This window comes from Poecilia formosa, unplaced genomic scaffold (genome assembly GCF_000485575.1).
Source record: "Poecilia formosa unplaced genomic scaffold, Poecilia_formosa-5.1.2 Scaffold16, whole genome shotgun sequence".
Taxonomy (NCBI): Eukaryota; Metazoa; Chordata; class Actinopteri; order Cyprinodontiformes; family Poeciliidae; genus Poecilia; species Poecilia formosa.
Window position 1 is genome coordinate 4,166,147 of NW_006799955.1, and position 13,965 is coordinate 4,180,111.

At 36.4% G+C, this 13,965-nt stretch overlaps 2 protein-coding genes across 2 annotated transcripts; both read left to right on the forward strand.

The window, feature by feature from the left end:
- Positions 1 to 356: 356 nt before the first annotated feature.
- fap (fibroblast activation protein, alpha) lies at positions 357 to 10,652 on the forward strand. Its single transcript, XM_007546593.2, has 26 exons — positions 357 to 717; positions 964 to 1,048; positions 2,884 to 2,973; positions 3,065 to 3,159; positions 3,254 to 3,328; positions 3,433 to 3,485; positions 4,782 to 4,854; positions 5,026 to 5,146; positions 5,562 to 5,716; positions 5,876 to 5,973; positions 6,091 to 6,220; positions 6,332 to 6,370; positions 6,453 to 6,551; positions 6,644 to 6,714; positions 6,807 to 6,860; positions 7,352 to 7,476; positions 7,624 to 7,680; positions 7,991 to 8,089; positions 8,312 to 8,381; positions 8,455 to 8,649; positions 8,721 to 8,775; positions 8,870 to 8,969; positions 9,389 to 9,447; positions 9,736 to 9,808; positions 9,994 to 10,067; positions 10,243 to 10,652. Exons 1-26 carry the CDS (start codon positions 715 to 717, stop codon positions 10,342 to 10,344), a joined length of 2,250 nt encoding a protein of 749 aa, XP_007546655.1. The 5' UTR covers positions 357 to 714; the 3' UTR covers positions 10,345 to 10,652.
- Positions 10,653 to 10,902: 250 nt separating this feature from the next.
- On the forward strand, positions 10,903 to 13,258 carry gcgb (glucagon b). Its single transcript, XM_007546594.2, has 4 exons — positions 10,903 to 11,280; positions 11,371 to 11,477; positions 12,501 to 12,656; positions 12,782 to 13,258. The coding sequence occupies exons 2-4, from the start codon at positions 11,383 to 11,385 to the stop codon at positions 12,900 to 12,902; spliced, it is 372 nt and encodes a 123-aa protein (XP_007546656.1). The 5' UTR covers positions 10,903 to 11,280; positions 11,371 to 11,382; the 3' UTR covers positions 12,903 to 13,258.
- Positions 13,259 to 13,965: the final 707 nt, after the last annotated feature.

Genomic DNA, 13,965 nt, shown 5'->3' on the forward strand with positions numbered 1-13,965 from the left:
TATATATATATATATATATATATATATATATATTGCCATCTTCACTGACCTAAAACAAGTTAAATTTGTTCTGATTTAACTGAAGACAATAAGAAAAAAAAGTGTGCATGTTTCTTTTTTTTATCTGTGCATGTTTAATTTGTTTCAACTTGGACTTTCAAAAATTATTACACACCAATAAGGAACACAATGGATGAAATGACCTAATAAAATACAGTCAGCTTTGATGCTGTAAGGTGACGACATGTGAGAGATAAAAAAAAAGTGATTTGATGAATACTTTTCCAAGATAATGAACTTCATCGAGATAGATAAACTTAAGAGAGCCGGTTTTTCTGGTTTTGCCGCGCCTGATGCGTGAACGCCTTGCCCTCGGTGAGGAATGAAGCGCTTCCTAAACCCGGAGCTTCACTCCGGGTTTAGGAAGCGCTCCTGGAAAGTTGTGCTCCGGACTCCAGAGAGAAGTCTACCTCGGTGTGCGTGCGTGTGTGTGCGTGAGTGCGTGCGTATGTCTGCATGTCTACTTCCAGGAATTCACAGGGAAGAATAGGAAGCTCCGGTACCCAGCTTTATGTTATTGAATTATAATTCAGAGTTGGCGACTGCACCGCGAGTGAGAGTATGTTGACCAGGCTGCGTGTCCGGGGAGAAACTGCAAAACGCGACTTCTGAGGGACATTACGCGAAAGCTCGAGCGGCAACTTCATCTCCATCATGGTCAGTAGGCGATTTAAAACTCGCGTCAAATATTCAAAAAAATCTTTTTTTTTCTTCTTTTTTTTCCCCTTTTTTTAGGGATGAAACAACTGTTTATTAAACAAATATAGTTAGTAAGCATTAGATAAAAATAACATTTAAAAGCTCAGTGAATACTGCAACGTCAGCGTGTCTACATTATTTGGCTGGTTTTACCCCCACCCTCCCCCCCACAACTCCCCTCCTTATCCTCCCTTTCTTTCACAGGGCTTCAGCAACAGGGTGATTTTGGGAGTGATAGGGGCGGCTGTCGTCATCACGTTAATAACAATCCCAGCAGTTTATTACAGCAGTAAGTTATGACTATGAGCTTATTGCCTTCCTTTCTTGGTCTGTCTGTCTCTGTGGTGCATTAAGACTGAATCCCACTACCCGGGGTTGCATAACCTTCCCCTTTAGTCTATAGGCACTTAGCTCAGAGGTTAGATATTCCCCTGAGAGAGAGAGAAATGGAGCACTCCTCTCAGAAGCTGATACACAGTTGCCAGGGCTGGCCCAAGGTAGTATGGGGGCTTTTGGAGAATTTGTTGTGGGGCCATATGCAACAGCAACATTATGCTTTTAACTTTTACATAGTAAGCTTGCCAGTTTCTATAAATCTTAAATTTAAATATTAAATGAATTAAAATGTTTTCATTTATCAATGCTGAAACCATCAAATCAAATGTAATAAAATTCTCAGTCTTAATAAGCAAATGTCATTCATTCTATATCTATGATCTGTGTTACAATTCAAGCATTAATGTGAGATCCTAGATAGTTTTGGGGCCCAGAGCAGTGGCGTAAGGCGTTTTTCCACTAGACCGCCTCTAACCGGGACGGTGCCGGTCCGCCAGATTCATTTTCCCTTAGCAGATCCAGCACCGCTCTGCCTGGCTCTTGTCAGTTTTTCGTACTTACTTCATGTGTAGTATCAGCCGCACCATGCCTGGTACAGCACCAAAGCAATTTGATTGACAGCTGACTGCATTTGTTGATTGACTCGTGATTTGCGTCACTGAAAACTGAAAACAACAGTTAAGTTTAGCTGTGGACCACAGACATGCCTTCTGCTGTCAGAGAGCTGCTTAGTAGGGAGGAGCAACCTTGAGGTTCTCCATTGCTAAGTGTTGCTGGAAACGTCAGCAGAGAGTTGACCACAGCTGTTGCGCGATCACATCCCACCCACAACAGAAAGGAACAGAGCATATAATGGAAAAGCTTGCTACCTGGAGAAGAACTGAACAGCACAGTAACTGGTTAGTGCACCACTTGCCAGTGGGAAAGCGACTTTAGTGTGCTCATGCCCTCAGGTGTCTTGGAAGATGTCCCTCATCTCCACTCCTGAAATTTGTATTAGATTAACTAGACTAATTAAATAAAAACCAAGAAGTCTAGTGGAAACATGTTGAAAGTCAACGTTATTGTAAGAATGTAAAACTAAGTGTGAAATTTGTCATCTACACTATGTCCTTAATATCAACCACGTTTTAAAGGAAGATTTAAAGATTGCCGCTCCTCTTTAAAACAGCCCTGATTTTGTTTAAGCGGTCGACAAGACAGTCACTCTGGAAAAAGTAAAAGCGACGCCTGTGCTTTTACTTTAGTTATACTTGTCCTGTTGATTGGTAGAAAGACAAAAGTGATAAAATGTATTACGATGGAGCTTCAGTCCTCTGTTTATCACTGTTGTACCCACAAACCCACACTCAAACTCACTCCCTGCCAACAGCTGGCTCTGCACAGCAGCAAGAAAAATGGTCCAGAAAAAAAAAAAAAGCAAGTGTAATCAGTTTTTAATAATAAGAGTAAGATTTATCGGTTTATATAATTACATTTAAAGCAGTAGGAAAGGGGTGCATGTTATCAATAACGAGCCTCCACAGTGACTGTATGTGTGTGTAATACCTTGAATCGAATCCACATACACACACACACACACACACACACCTCTCCCCACACAGCTCTTACCTTTAAGGGGAAAACTGCAACTCTGTTTTACTCTAAAAGGAATAGGTTAAACTAGGATTGAGCCTTATGAACTTTAACTTACAAATGATTATTTTGCGCTTTTAGAATTGAAATGGCTCCAATAGTATAAGCAGCAGGTTTTGGCTTAAATGAACATGTCTTTGTGCATCTGTCTAGGATCCGGAGCCACCAAAAGGCCATTCACTCTTCAGGATTACTTTAATGACACCATCAGAAAGAAATCCTACAATTTGTACTGGATGTCGGGTAATTCTGTTTATTGAATCATCTATCCTGTTGTGCTCTTCATCTAAATCCATTAAACTTTTTTTTTTCTTTCCTATTTTTGTTGCTACAGATAAAGAGTATTTGCATAAAGAAAGAGATGGAAATGTTTACCTTCACAATGCTGAAACAAAGGACAAGTATCTGTATCTGAGCAATGCGACATTTGTAAAGCAGCTAGTTATTTCAATATATTAATTTTACAACTTTTTAATCTGAACATAATTATTACTTAAAGATCGTATACTTCTTTTGACTTCAGAAAAAAGTGGATGCCACGGATTATTGGTTGTCAGGTGATCATAAATATACTGCCTTCGAAAGCAATTACACGAAGGTGAGAAGCACCCAACAGATGTTTTTGTTGTAAAGTTTCTCTTTAAGCTGCCAAATCATCTGATGTATAAGTGTGGAACATAATCTGTGCTTAAAATCCTGCAGAACTTTAGACATTCCTATTCTGCCTCATATTCCATCTACGACATGACGCAATCGTAAGTAAACCTTGCTATGTCAGTAGTTGTGCACAAAATATGTATGCTGACTTTGACGTGCAAAAAAAAACATAAGGAAATAAAAACATGATGATTTGCAAAAAGAATCAATCATCATAATTTTTATGAGTACATTTTTTACCAGACAAGTATAACAAAAGGTTCTTTACCAAGGTTAAGAGTAGACAGATTTAGTAATAACTGTCTAAAAAATATTAAGCTAAGTCAGAAAAAAATGCATTAATAACACACTTAAAGCTGCAGTATGTATTTTTAAGATGTCTCTATGTGATGACGGTATAGGATGGGAAACATAATCTGTTAAAAATTGAGCTCATCCGTCTTCTCTTAGTGCTCCAGTGCTAACTAGGAACAACCAATCAGAGCCAGGAGGCGGGTTTTAGTCTTGTCAATTACAGTCTCACACAGAATCCAAAAATATAAAAAAGGTTTAATTTAAAATTTGGCAAATTTGTTTAATGCTAATGATTGCATTAAACATAAAATATTTAAATATAAGTGCATAACATTATTAACTAAAGTCCAGACTGGATAGATATGGCTTTATTTTCCATTAAAAAAATAAAAAATCAACAATACTTTTCAGGTATTTAAATTTTTTAGGCTTACCGGACTAGAATGAGTTTCTTCATTCATTATTTTTCTTTGGTTGTAACAATTTGTTACAAAAGAGTGATCTAATCAATAGTATGTGGTTATTCATAAAAATATTTTGTCTTTATCATTGGTCAGGTTCGCCACTAAGTCTGTTTTACATATTACCATACATCCAGAACACAAACCTATTTGGAGCTCCTTCTTAGACTTGGAGAGTCAAGTGTAAGAAAACAAAACATTTATAAGTACAGAAATTTTACATGACGTTCAATAACAATCAAATTTACACCATTAGCATTTATGTCACATCTTTTTTTTTTTTTTTTACATTCTGAATACTCCTACTGTAATTTGGATGCGGAATCTGATGATACATTCAGATATAGGTGAGGTTTAGAGCCTTCAATAAATTACTTGAATTTGCACTTAACTGTAACTTCTGTTCAGAGAGCTTTGAATTTAGGTTTATTTTTTAATTTCTCTCTTTTTTTTTCATCAAGTTGACAGCGATAAATCCTAGATATAACTTTAATCGCCTGTCAGATTTGATGCTAAGTTTTCTGAGATTTTGCTTTGTTTTTTTTACATTGTGTAATTTGCAGCTCTGTTCTTTCAGGGTCTTTTTCAGTTCATCCAAAAACAATTTGCTCTCTAAATGCTTTTGCTATGTCTTTGCAGAACATTCGTAACGCCAGCGAGCCTTCCACGCATGGTCCAGTACTTTAGCTTTGCGCCAGAAGGAAACCAATATGTGAGTCTTTGTTCCCTGGTGTATTGCTTAGTTTGCTGGAATAGAAACATGTGATGTTTTGCGAATATGGCAACATTTTTCTATTGTTTGTAAAATCATTTACATTTATAGTTTTGACTGAACCTTTTGCTGAAACCTTCAACAAAATAATTGTTACATTCTACCTTGCAGGCGTATGTCTCAAACTTCAATATTTTTTTAAACTCCAACGTAACTGCTGAGCCAGTGCAGCTGACACACGATGGGAAAAAGAATGAAATCCTCAATGGCATTCCTGACTGGGTATATGAGGGTAAATAAGCTTCATGGTGGTCTGCACTATAAAAGCTATTGGGTTAAAAACAACCTTTTGTTTTTTTTTTGTTTTTTTGGCTAAGCCTGTCTTGGGTTTGAAATGATGCAGTGATTTTACTCAGTTAGTCCAGGTTTGGTTTCAAACCGAAAAATTGTGTAATAGTGACTAATTCCTAAACTTAAGTCTAAAAATAAAATATGAGCTCATATCATAAATAAGTAATGGCTTTGTAATAAGTTATATTTATGTTCAAATGGAATCTTGTTTTATTGTATAAAAATATAACTAAGTAAAAATAAATCAACGGTTAATCAAATATGGATACCATCATGCCCAATATTTAACACACAAAAATATTTTTACCCACGTTTTTACTTTGACATATTTTAACTGGGTTTTTTATGACTTTCAGAGGAAATCTTTGCTTCGAACGGAGCAATATGGTGGTCATCAACAGGAAAATTCTTGGCTTTTGCACAGTTTAACGATACAGACGTTCAAAAAGTGGAGTTCCCTTGGTACGGATCAGAGCAATATCCTAAAACAGTGGCTATTCCTTACCCAAAGGTTTGATCATATTACTTTTAAAACAAGTATAGTAATTTCCAAGCACAATGTCTGTCAAATGCTACTGCTATTTATATATATATATATATATTTTTTTTTTTAGATTATAGGATTTTAATGCATTATTCCATTTGTTCTGGTCAATTTCTTTTACCATAGGCTGGATCAAACCTTACCAAGGTGAAGCTGTTTGTCGTTGACACCGCAAATCCCACCCTCCATTCCCAGCTCGCTCCTCCTGCTTCCGTGGCGGGAAGGTTTGTTTGTAGTCTTACATTAACACGTAATACTGATTTTAAAGCGGAGGTTAATGCGGTGCGTTCACAGTTTGACCCATTTGAAAACCTTGTCATTTTCTCTTACTTTTTACTCAGTGATCACATTTTGTGCTCAGTGACCTGGGCAACAGATGAACGCGTCGCTGTGCAATGGCTCACAAGGAAACAGAATTACGTGGTCGTAGCCATCTACGACTTTGATGGGAGCAGCTGGAGAGAGAAAGAGGTGGATGTCACGACTCAAGCTACCTGTCCTATCAGAAAATCCTCACTAGTTTTCAATGAGATGATTCCAAGATTTATACTGATGCTGAATTAAAACATTTACTCTTTTCAGAAATTTGAGCAAACAAGCAAGACAGGTTGGATTGGCCATGTGAGTTTCCAAAAAGCAAATTACATTTTTTATTTCAGCCATTTAATGTCTGATTATTCAAAGATGTTTTTTTTCCCCTCAGTATATGCCACTGCCTATTTTCTTTGCTAAGGACAAACTCAGTTTCTACAAAGTAATGAGTGACACTCAAGGCTACAAACATATTCATTACATAAAAAATGTAAGTGTTATTTTTTTTATAGCAATTTACAGCTAAATCAATTCCTTCCTGCCTTTCTTTAATCGTGTTGTTTTATTTTTATTTTGAATAAGGGCAAAGCCACGCCAATTACGTCTGGGAAATGGGAAGTTATTTACATATCAAAATTAACCAAGAATGCCATGTGAGTGAAATTACTACACCTTCAATGCAAAATCATACATCCATCAGTGAAAATGTCAAAAAAAAAGATTGATGTTAAATTGTTTCCTACAGATATTTTGTAAGTAATCAGCATGAAAGGAACCCTGTCAAGAGAAATCTTTACAAGTAAGCAGCTTTGCGAATATCTTGCCTCTGAAGATCAATATTGGGGTAATCTTAGGGAGGCAGAAAACTTGCATCATTTTTACATGAAATTATGTACCCAAAAGTTATTTATAAACCTTCTGGTGAAATGATTTATTGCTATCTCATCTTACGATCTCTTTTCAGATCATTCTGAATCCTATACAAAATCAAAATACAATGAAGCTTGTAGTTATAATGTCACAAAATGTGAGAAAGTTCAAAGGGTGTACAAAGTTCTGCACAGTGGGGATGAATTTTTTATACCACAATATTTATCCTTTGCTTTTTGCTAGACCAACTTAAATAGATAATAATTAATTTCAGTCATTTTTACAGATCTTTGCTAGTATGGAAGATTCTATTTGTTAAACTGAGAAAAAAAAACAGACTATTGGACGAGCTAATTAGACTCTTGTAAAATATTATTTACATAACTTAAATGAGATTTTCTTCTTTTTTTTTCAAATCAGGATTATGCTTGGAAGCAGTCCGTCAACCCCCATGTGCCTCACCTGTGGCTTGCATGAAGACAGGTGTCAGTACAACTCAGCTTACTTAAGCTATGACGCCTCCTTCTACCGAATGGACTGCTATGGTCAGTTAGCTTTATATGTGTTCGCAAGCAATAACTCAGCCATGCAAGAAACATTTGTGACCAATAATCAAAGTTTAGATGTCATAAAGATGGCTAATATTGGTGTGAAATGTCTTTACGAATTTATGTCTGTCTTGTTTGGACTAGGACCTGGATTGCCCCTTTACACACTTATGGACAACAGGGGCTCAGGTGCAGGAACAGGTATTTCTTTTTATGGTTTGCTGATTTATTTTATTTTATTTTTTTTTACTCTTGTATTTTTTTAGTTTCTGTGAAAAAATAATAAAAAAAATAGAGACTGTTTGACGTGTTTGTTAACTTTGAGTGCACAGAAACAATTTTCAACTTATTATATATATACACTGCTCAAAAAAATAAAGGGAACACTCAAATAACACATCCTAGATCTGAATGAATGAAATATTCTCATTGAATGTGCTGACAACAAAATCACACAAAATTTTTGAGCAGTCATTATATATTTAGGTTTATGTGTTTATTTTTATTTCAGAGCTATCAATTTTGGAAGACAATAAGGAGCTGGAAAATCTTCTGACTGAATTTCAAATGCCAACAATGAAATATGGCACCGTAAAGATTGCAGGATTTGGTGAGGCATGCATGTTCAAAACTCTCATTTAAAACTCTCCATGTAAGTTTTCTTTCTGGTTTAAAACATCATTTCAAACTGGATATGTAATTAACTAGTTTTGCATAATTACCTTATCATATTTTAAAAAGATCCAAAATAAATATACAACTATTTATCAAGTTTCCTTCCTCGCTAACATCAGTCCCTCCCTGTTTTCCAAACCTTTTTTTGAATAAACAGATATGTGGTATCAAATGATGTTGCCACCAGATTTCCAGAAGTCCAAAAAATATCCTCTCCTTATTGATGTGTAAGTAAACAACATCTCACTGTGCCACAACTTCCCCTCTTGGAATTCCTCATGGTGACTCTGTTCCTTGCAGGTACGCTGGCCCCTGTAGTCAGAGTGTAAGCTATCAGAACAAGCTGAACTGGGGAACGTACCTCTCCAGTTCGCTCGGAATCATCGTCGCCAGTGTTGACGGAAGGGGAAGCGGTTATCAGGGTGATGAAATAATGCACGCGATCTACAGGCAACTCGGGACCTTTGAAGTGGAAGATCAAATGTCAGCAGTGAGGTGAAGAAAATGAACTTCACAAGAATTGTTTTATTTTTTTTCTCAGCTATAACGTGATTTCTATCTTACAGGAAATTCATCAACATGGGTTTTATTGACAAGGACAGAATTGCAATATGGGGCTGGGTAGGTCGCCTGTATTTTGACGACTGATTTTCTTTGTCTTATAAATCAATATATTATTTTTTTTTTATTTATGAGTTTAAATCTTCATCTTCAGTCATATGGTGGCTATGTCGCCTCAATGGCTTTGGGTGCTGGCACTGGACTCTTCAAGTGTGGGATTGCCGTGGCCCCAGTAGCCAAGTGGGACTATTATGGTAAGTGATACGCTTTCCTTGTTTAGCATCTGTTCAAACTGGAGAAGCATCAGTTTCATCCTCAAAGTTTTTTTTTTTCTCACATCTCCTCTTTCCTATATTGTATCTTCTTTACTACCTTTCTTCCTTCACATCTCTCTCCTCCCTTCCTACAGCATAAAAGTCTGCCATAAAGTCAGAGTAAACTTTACTATTTTATATTTTTAACCCCTGTGTTTACAAATGGGGTCCAACCAACCCCACACCGGTATCACTTGTATCATTTGCCACAGTCCTCGCACGCACAAGGGTTAAAATAAACACGAGTAGCTGATGGTGCTAAAGAATTCAAGAATAAGTTGTTTGAACACTGTAATTAATATTTATGTAAAGGTCTGAGCACTTTTTTCAGTTTTTATTTTTGTTGTTTTTTTTTGCAGATGCAGTTTACACCGAGCGCTACATGGGCAAACCATCAGAGAATTCAGACTCTTACAAAGTAAGTAACAGACATTCTAGTCCAAATAATATTAATAGTAGTAGTATCTTTTTTTTATTAATATTACCTGAAAGCCTGATCTGTTTTCTTTCTTTCCAAATTTCTTTTCAAATTACTTACCTGCTTTGAAAAAGTATGGGAAGGCCATGATTTATCTACAGTATGTTTTATGTTTTCAAAATTTCTAGATACGGCTCTGAAATCACACTTGCCCATTAGAATTCACTGTTCTGATTTGAGACTCAAGTTGCATTATTCTCTCTGGATTTTCTCTTTTCTGTTTCATAGAACTCCACAGTCATATCAAGAGCAAAGAACTTTAAAAAGGTTTCCTACCTCCTTATTCACGGCACAGCAGATGGTACGCTCTGTGATTTCTCTTTACTAATCGCTGTTTTTGAACATGTGCTAACATTTGTTTTGTTTTTTTTTTTCCCCCATTGCTTAGTAACAGAATAAAGTCACGCACAAATGGTTTCTATTTGCTTCAAATAAGATTTCAGCTCTGACATTCAGTCACTTTGTGATTTGCTGTTCTTCCTTTAGACAATGTCCATTTCCAGCAGGCTGCGCAGATCTCCAAAGCTCTGGTGGAAGAACTTGTGGATTTTGAGGCAATGGTAAATATTGGCTGAGGGAACTAGACTAATATTGGTTTTAAATGTGCTTTTGTTTAAAGAGAGCTTCAAATGGAAAAAGACCACCATTAGTTATTGCATGAAAATATAAGATAGCTTTGATCATATCTTTAATTTTGTTATCTCTGGAGTAATTTTGTTTTGTTTCTAATTTCAGTGGTACACTGACAAGGATCACTCTCTAAGGGGACAAGCCCTTCATCATACATACATCCTCATGAGTCACTTTCTGCAGAAATGCCTCCTCAATCCTGAATAGATGTGAAAAAAAGAGTCTTCAGCATTTATAAAGGAACATTTTAAACTATTTCCTTGTTTTACTTTTAATAATATGTCGAACAGTCAGGTAAATTTCACATGTTTCATTGCTCACAAATTTGAGCCTTTTTGTTATTATTAAGATATGTGACTTTTTAGAAAAGGCCATTGCATGCATTTTGAAGTTTTGTCTTTTTTATGTGAATGTGATAACTTACGGTCAATGTGTCACACTGCACTGTGGAGTGGTGTCTTTACACTTGTAATATTGCATTGATGAAGATATACAATAAACATTGTTTTAAGATATAAACGGCTGGTCATTTGCAGTTCCTAGCGGTTATTGAAAGTTGCACTGGATAAATTGTTTGTAGGTCTGAGTGTGGCTACAGATGTTGAGGATCTCAAATTAAGAAATATCAAAGCAAAGATCAGTGGTATTTAGACTTAAGATTATAGGTTACATTTGTTTTGGTAATAGCTGTATTAGCTAAATATATATATTTTTTTTTCCAAAATTTTAATTATTTAATTTATTTTCTTGTCTTTTGGGTAAATGGGTTGAACAGTTTTCTGTCAAAGTTAATAATTATCATTTGTAGAAATGTTTATGTTGGAGTAGATACTATTTGATTCAGAGACTTAAAGATGTTTTTTGACCATCCAGCTGTCATGCTTTGTTTTTTGGTTTTTTTAACCAAGATTACATTCAGGGCACTGAGCCAGAAGCTGACTAATGGCTTGAGAGTAGTTGAGGATGTGCTAAGGTTTTTGTGACGGAGGGAGTCACCTGAGAGAATGCTCCTCATCTCTGCTATATAAGGCCGAGCAGACGGGGAGGAGACCACGAAGAAGCTCCACGAGCAGGAGAGCAGAACGATAACAATCAGCGCCAAGCAAGATCCCTCTCTTAAACAATCTGCACAAAAGAACACAGGTAAGAATTTTTTCACAATCCATTCTGAAAGCTCAAACACCTCATTTAGGTAATATATACTATTTGTCTCTATTTTTTGCTCATTTTCAGGCAGCTTAAACAATGAAAAGTGCTCAGTCTCTTGCTGGACTTATGCTCCTTGTCATCATCCAAAGCAGTTGGCAGGTGCCTGACCAGGACACAGACCGAACACCGCTGTAAGATCGTATTTCAGTGTTCACACTTATGAGTTTGATTCATGCCAGTGTTTAGAAGAAAAAAAATCTAAATAATACAAGTCTAATCTTCATATTTGTCTACTTTCTATCATTACTATAATTTATTTATATTATAAATGTTATTACTATTTAGTTGAATAAAAGGACAAAAAGGTGTGTATGTTTGTTAGTCCACGATTTACGTAAAATTCAGTTGTTGTTGTTTTTTATTTTTTTAAAGTACTTTTGAAGTTGAAATGCAAAAGTGTAAACTTTGCGATATATTTGACAGGTGTGTGTATGAATAATAATAATAATAATAATAATAATAATAATAATAATAATAATAATAATAATATGTTGGAAGAACATGTTGTTAGGCTCCACATGACTAGTAAGCCCTGGCAGATTTAGACTGGAAGTAATTTTACCAGTATCTTTCTTCTGACCAGATGTGATATTAGCATTTTGGACCCAGAGTCCCATCTGGAATCTGATATTAAATCTACGAAGGGAGGTAAAGATTATTGTGGTGGCAAGGATACCTTCCAAATACAAAGTTTGGGGCTCATCACCAATTACAATTTGTCAAAAAATACCCGTGGAAAGTTGGAAGAAGTTCAGCAACCATATTTCCACAGATTTTCGAGAAAGATATATATAATTTGACATAGCATTTTTTCCTGAAAAATCAAAATAAATTATTTTAATAATGTCTTCTTTTGAAATGAGGCTCATTTTACAAAAGTCTACAAAAGTTTTGCGAAAAGCCACTGAGATGTTTTTGCAGAAACAAATGTTGTGGTTAAATAGATGTGATACATCCAGATATATCAGGGGGTATGAATGAATTAGGCCTGACTTTATTTTGTTGTTGATGATAATATCACACCTAAAATGTCGCTGTGATGTAGCGGAATAATCCGTCCAGCAGACTCTTTCCATGATCTTCTTTTACGTAGCTTAAATCTAAGTGCGTGTGAGTCATTTGACTCGGCTCTTTCTGTCACGTTTTCCTTTTAGATTGTTGAGTGAAAACTCAATTTTAAGTGATCCCAGTGAGTTCCCAAACATGAAGAGGCATTCAGAGGGAACATTTTCCAATGACTACAGCAAATACCTGGAAACAAGAAGAGCCCAAGACTTTGTCCAGTGGCTGAAGAATTCAAAAAGGAACGGGTGAGTGCATTTTTAAATGTTACAGTGAAGCATTTGAACCATATGGTTGGTAAAGTAAAATTTCCTAATGTTAAAAAACCCCCATAAATCCAGACTGGACATGCCAAATTGTATTTCTTCTACAGGAGCTTATTCAGACGCCATGCAGACGGCACCTACACCAGCGACGTGAGCTCTTACCTGCAGGACCAGGCAGCCAAAGAGTTTGTCTCCTGGTTGAAGACCGGCCGAGGCAGAAGAGACTAAACTCCTCAAGCTGTTGTCGTTCCTGTGAAACGAAGCAGCTGTTTTTCACTGATTCTGTGCAATTACATGTGTCACGACCTGTACTACACTTTCTTCTGGTAACACAATTAAATGTGTCTTCACAAGAAGCCTTAGTGGCCTTCAGTGGTTGAAGGAGATACTTAAAAAAAAAAAAAAAAAATCATGTAAATGACAAATGTGGTTGGAAATTTTATGGAGAATTAGCTGATTATATATTTGATCATTTTCTTATTCACTTGAATTTTTAGAATTTAAATTATGTTGTTGGTCCAAACTTCACATCTAGCATTAAACTACCCTTTCTTGCAGTTTTCAATAAAGAAATATGTACAATTCTTAAGTTCCCTTTTTATCATGTCATATCCAAAGGCAGATGAATGTTTTTTTTTTTTTTTAGGTTTAAAAAAAAACAACCTAACATCTAATTCAAGTCTCTTCTAAGAACTATTTTCACTTGAGCTGATATTGTCTTACATGTCAGGGTTAATTTATTGCTTTGAGATCTCACATCCCAGCGTGCAGAATATGTTTCCTGTTGTGTTCTCTGGATCCTCCTCGCGAATGAAGGCAGACGAAAAATCAATAAACATGTTTGTCCGCTGGGAGAACCACGCAGAGGGATTTCTGCAAGGTATACAATGATGTGTTTCACCTGTCAGCTGCTCACCGGGGGAGGATCTCCCCCATGATAATCAGACCTGCACACCAAGGACAGCCATGCTAAATAAAGGGAAATCATGTCAATCAGCTCGGCATCAGACCGGCTGGGATCAGTACCTGGGTCAACACTTTTGATTTCCTCATAGCACTGAGAAGGAAACAGTAATTCACATGAGCCAGCAGCGTGACATGCTCGGGGGATGTTCCACCTCTCCGAGCTGTCATCTGCAGCACATCAAACCATCTGTTGATTGCAAAAGCGAACCTGTGCCCAGTCCTGTTCTGCTTAAGGCCGGATGTGTGAAGGCAAAGCAGCTGCATTGACACTAGGTGTTCCCGTCACGTTTTCTACAACAAAGCCACACAATTAGCACAGCGGCCT

What these genes read in the sequence shown, in the direction of transcription:
- fap (XM_007546593.2), top strand. An exon ending in TCCTGACTGGGTATATGAGG is followed by an intron (nt 5,147 to 5,561) that starts GTAAATAAGCTT and finishes TATGACTTTCAG; the next exon opens with AGGAAATCTTTGCTTCGAAC. An exon ending in GGGCTCAGGTGCAGGAACAG is followed by an intron (nt 7,681 to 7,990) that starts GTATTTCTTTTT and finishes TTTTTATTTCAG; the next exon opens with AGCTATCAATTTTGGAAGAC.
- gcgb (XM_007546594.2), top strand. Translation starts at nt 11,383, where the DNA reads ATGAAAAGTGCTCAGTCTCTTGCTGGACTTATGCTCCTTGTCATCATC. An exon ending in GACACAGACCGAACACCGCT is followed by an intron (nt 11,478 to 12,500) that starts GTAAGATCGTAT and finishes TTTTCCTTTTAG; the next exon opens with ATTGTTGAGTGAAAACTCAA. An exon ending in AAGAATTCAAAAAGGAACGG is followed by an intron (nt 12,657 to 12,781) that starts GTGAGTGCATTT and finishes TTTCTTCTACAG; the next exon opens with GAGCTTATTCAGACGCCATG.